This window comes from Pundamilia nyererei, unplaced genomic scaffold (assembly GCF_000239375.1).
Source record: "Pundamilia nyererei isolate P.nyererei 1_Seehausen unplaced genomic scaffold, PunNye1.0 scaffold00003, whole genome shotgun sequence".
Lineage (NCBI taxonomy): Eukaryota > Metazoa > Chordata > Actinopteri > Cichliformes > Cichlidae > Pundamilia > Pundamilia nyererei.
The window spans coordinates 2,907,437-2,912,274 of NW_005187404.1; the positions used below are offsets into that span (position 1 = coordinate 2,907,437).

A 4,838-nucleotide genomic window follows, 5' to 3' on the forward strand; every position below is an offset into this window, starting at 1 on the left:
AATTCAAACAGATATCTGTTTATTCTCAAAATAAACAGATCCATGTGAAGCAGTTACATGTGAAAAAGTTCTTCTGCGTTTGAGATTAAACATATGGTGTGTAATTATGTAAACAATCATGAATGTGAGTTGGTTTGAGCAAATCTAAGGGTGAAGGATGAAGGATGATGTGCTCTATTCACTCTGTAACTTCTGATGATAACCTATGAGGAAAAACACTTGTCAGTGATGGGAAAGAAGGGCTTCCTTTAAACACTCAAAGTCCTGAGCTCAGGAAAGGGTAGCCATCTGTCACAAGTAGTTGGACAGAGGGAGGAAAGAGGAGATTTTTAAAAAAAAGTGGAGCAAAGGGAGATAACAAACAGCAAGTAGCACCATTCACAAGGAAAACTACAGAAGAGAGAGGAGAATGGTTGTTGACATACTGGAATGTAAAAGCATCGTGATCATGGAACCATGGAAGCTAAGGGATGATTCAGGGTCAGCTGATAAATTGCTGATAAAAGTTTTATAAGAAGAGGAAAGTTTTAACTTTAATTTTGAAAGTAAAGAAGATGTCTGTCTCCAAAACCCAAACTGTGTGCATGCTCCACAGGACATGAGTCTGTCTCCCATCCTTCTTTTGGTAACTAAGAACCGCAAGCACGCTGTCTGACAGAGAAGTGCTCTATGAGGTTTTTTTAAGATATAATGGGGCCTGATCATTCAAGGTTTTATATGTGAGAATAGAGAATTTTAAACTGAATTCTAAATTTACTGAAGTCAAAGAGAAGCTAATGTTAGACAAATATAACCTCCCTTTCTTGTTCCTGTTTGTACTCATGCATTAGCATTTTGGATCAAGATTTTCAGTGAGCTTTTAGGAAAACCCAACTGTAAGGAATGAGAGCAGTCTAGCATAAAATACATAAATGCACCGACTAGTTTTTCTGCATCATCCTGAGACAGGATGTTCTTAATTATGGCAACAGTGCACATATGAAATGAGCCGGTGGTAGATGTTTGTTTACCTTGCAAGTTAAAGCCATCCACATAACAATGGATGAGTCAAATCTGATTATACTGTAAATGTGTTTTTGCTTTTAGATTCATTTGCAAATGTGTCAGTTAGCAACTGTCAATTTGAGTGTAAGGGGTGTATGACGTTTGTTTCTACTCTATTGAAAAAAAGGACTGTCCTCCTTACGGGTGATATGCAGGCAAAACATGTGGACGTGAGCCACACAGCAAATATACCGAGTTTGTAGTATCCATTCATGGTCATGTGGTGGGTTCTGCTATTATGCAGGCGCAGTAAATCATATTTGCAGCTTAAAGGTATCCCGCTTCCAGTGTGACCTTCAGGAGAATGTCTGCATTGCTGCTCAGAAGGCACAACACTACACTCAGGTGTGATATCGCTCTAGCTCCACAGACCACATTCACATCTGGAGAAACTACAGTGTGAGTGTGCTTTTACTATTAGTCAAAGTTGTAGCAGTGGCTGTATCACAGCATTTGCTGGGGTAATTGAAAACGCAGCATATGTCTGCCATTAAACTGACATAAGCAGATGAGGCAGTCACTGTCACAGCTGAGGATGTACCACTCTGTGAATGAGCACAGCTCAAGCGCCAAGGGCCAGGCTCCATTCACGTTAACATTAATAGAAGGTTTGGTGTCTACAGAGAGCAGAGAGCAGACCATCATCGCTAGCATGTCACCTGCAGCAATTGTACCTTAGTCCTTCCAAGTTTTTAGGTTTTTGGTTTCCCAGACGTTCATACCGCACACGTTCACTAGCACATGCACTAGTGCTAGGTTTAGTGTTTCCATTACTCCAGGCACTTTGGGGCACGTGGGGTGGGGGGGCTGCTGCATGATTGCACCATGTGCAGTGCAGTAGACTGGATATACTGTATATTATGCATGCAATGGAGACATACTGCCATCTAGTGGTAACAACAGCAATATTCAAATAAAATAAAACATTAAGAAAGGGCAAAGCAACTGTAAAATCAATTATGATCAGTTTTGATCACCTTTAATTTACGAATGTATTTTATTCTGTACATTACAAAATATCCAGTGGTACCATTTGTATCTGAAAAAAAAACCATGAAATAAATAATGAAACAATCACCGTAGTCAAAGTATAACAAATGAGCAAAATTGTCATTTGATTTAAAAAAAAAAAACATTGACTTGAACACAGTTCCATACTTTAAAGATAAAGAATCAGAGTTCAAAAGAATTAACAAATTTCATTCTAAACTCGATAAACCACTCGCATCAGGCTTACATCTTAACGATATACGTGAAAAGTCCAGACAAGTGAAAACTGCTCATGTCAGATGTTTTCATTCCATCAACTCAGTTCATCACAAGAACCGAAAAACAACAAGCACCAAGACTGGACATCTACTGATGAAACCAGTTTGCTGCAGCTATCTTGTCACAAACAGCTGGGTCGCTACACTTAGCATTGATGCCCAACATTTTTTCTATTTCAGAATTTTAATAATTAATTTCTTTATCTACAGAGTTGAAGATTCTTTAGAAAAAAATGCTGAACCACATTGCCAAAGAAAAACATTTGAAAAGCGGTTAAATCGCTCTATTATTTCACTTTAGGAAAAAAACACACATAAGGTGCCAGGATTGTCACGTTCAGAAAAAATCAAATATCCAACCACAGAAGGCACATTAAGAGCTGAGACAGATGACCCCACGAAAAATGGAGATGGATCTGTATCATAAATGTGGATGCAGGTAGAGAATGGCTCCCGAATCCTCCAGTCTTTTTAAGGCTTCAGCTTCATGATTAAGGTCGTGGTAAGAATTCTGTAACAGAGTGGAGGAGCATTAGTATTCAAGGAATATGAAGCTTTGCCAGTGAGCGTGTTAAAACAAAAAGGACATCACTACAGGTGGCCGCGCACCTTCATAGACTTCATGGTGGCATATCCATAGTAATGGATCGGCTGCTGCTGTTGGCTCTTTGAGCGAGGGTATCCGAATCCAGCAACGTGGACCACGTCACAGTAGTTGAGAGCAACAAAAATGGCAAGTATACCCGTAGTGGGATGCACTGGGATCTGCAACAAGCAAGAGATCATGACAGCCCACTGCACTTCTTCTTGTTTTCATGATTTATTATTTCTAAAATTAGCAAATATTAGTAGATACCCCCAAATAAAGAACTGAATGATTTTTACCTTGCACACCTGAGTAAAAACAGATAAAAAAAAAAAAACAATAAACAAAAAAAGGTTTGTATAAATCAAATTAACTTTATAGAAGGAGAGTTACTTAAAGCATGTAAAAAATGTACATGCTGAGCTTTGCTGGTTGTGCAAAAGAGCTTATGATGTAAAAACAATCTCCAGATGGCTTTGGAACTGAAACCCTAAAAGAAGCCCCTCATTTCACCACTAGATGGCGATAGAGGAAAACTGCAGCTTTATATGCGGTTCATTTGCACAAGCATTTCTATCTGCAGTATTCGCTCTCATAACCTCACCCACATGGCTTATGCAAACACAGTTTTGTTTCTATGCTTTTTATTTCAACCACCTACTGTTCCAACAGAATTTAAACGTTGTGAACAACAATTAACTTAAACTCTTAAAAACAGAAAAACTTGAGTATTTTGACATTTTATTTTGAAATTCATTTGCAGCTCTGAGACTGCTGTTATCAAGCAAAGTACAGCTGCTTTTTCAAACACAGTGATTCAAAGCATTTAAGCCCTCTGCCTTTCCTTTCCTTCCCCTCGATTACAGTAAATTAGTCTTTTTCACAGTAATCGAGAGGAAGGAAAGGAAAGGTGTGTGAAAAATTTATGGTTACTACACATATAAAGCCTCTGCCATGACTTAATGGTATGGTTAGCAATTATGTTGTTAAAAAAGTGGACATATGCAGAGTAAGCATGGGTGCACCATGTAAGCATATAAAAATGGGTGTTCCATGGTAAAGGATGAGTTTATTGTCTAAAGTCATTGTGACAGATACATACGTAGTCCTGCAAGTGAAAATGCTGGCCTTATCACTAATGTACAGGTGCACACACACTAACCTGCAAAGGTTTTAGTGTGGCTGCAAGTTAGTTACAGAGACATAAAAAACTCAAGATTTGGCTGAAAGCTGGTCTGGTGTGATGAAATCCAGGTGGACTACGTCTGTAAAGAGGACACAGACTAATTCCTACAATTCGATTCCACACTACAATTTTTCCTGTATATCCCGAGGGAAAAACAGCCCACAAACAGCGGTGATATACATTTCCCTTCACATTTTGTGCATGTCACATTCCTTAATTGGCTTCTGCTTAAAAACAATGACAAAAGAACATGCAGGAAGCAAATCCTCCCGGCTGATATTTTATTTTTGCTTCTTTAAGGAAAAACTAGAACTCAAGGTAATGTGAGATTTAATGAGAGGAGACATGTTTGTTGTGTTATTCCTGGCTGGCTCTTTCTGTCCACAGAAATTCCCTTGTGCTGTTTGCCACTCCCTATATGACTGATTATGATTACGCGTGCTCACATAGGCAAGAAGAAGAATTATTTCCATATGACCTGAAGACAAAAGAAACTCTCATTCACTTTTCAAATTAAAACCCACTTTAACAAAAACCTTTTATTCTTCATCTTTCCAAATCATCATCTGTGTTTTGTGTTTTTTTCCTGTGCAATGCTCCATCGGTAAATGCACCGGTGTTTATATTAGCCTACTTCCAGTATGTTCTTTTCTAGTTATGGGGCTTACTGAATGTCAAAACCAATAGATCTCAAACTTTTTTTCTGGCGTGCCTCCCTTCAGGAGTCAGAAAAAGTTAACACCCCACTGTTCCT

General features: G+C 38.6%; 1 protein-coding gene across 4 annotated transcripts in view; it reads right to left on the minus strand.

Annotated features, from left to right (window-relative positions):
* Positions 1 to 2,529: 2,529 nt before the first annotated feature.
* Positions 2,530 to 4,838, minus strand: part of st3gal4 (ST3 beta-galactoside alpha-2,3-sialyltransferase 4) — a 47,426-nt gene continuing 45,117 nt past the window's right edge. For all 4 annotated transcript variants that reach the window (XM_013911097.1, XM_013911099.1, XM_013911092.1 and 1 more), the window contains 2 exons: positions 2,922 to 3,077; positions 2,530 to 2,823 (listed from right to left, as the gene is read on the minus strand). In XM_013911097.1, the coding sequence (XP_013766551.1) occupies positions 2,734 to 2,823; positions 2,922 to 3,077 (246 nt within the window). In that variant the 3' untranslated portion in view covers positions 2,530 to 2,733. The remainder of the gene's footprint in view (positions 2,824 to 2,921; positions 3,078 to 4,838) is intronic.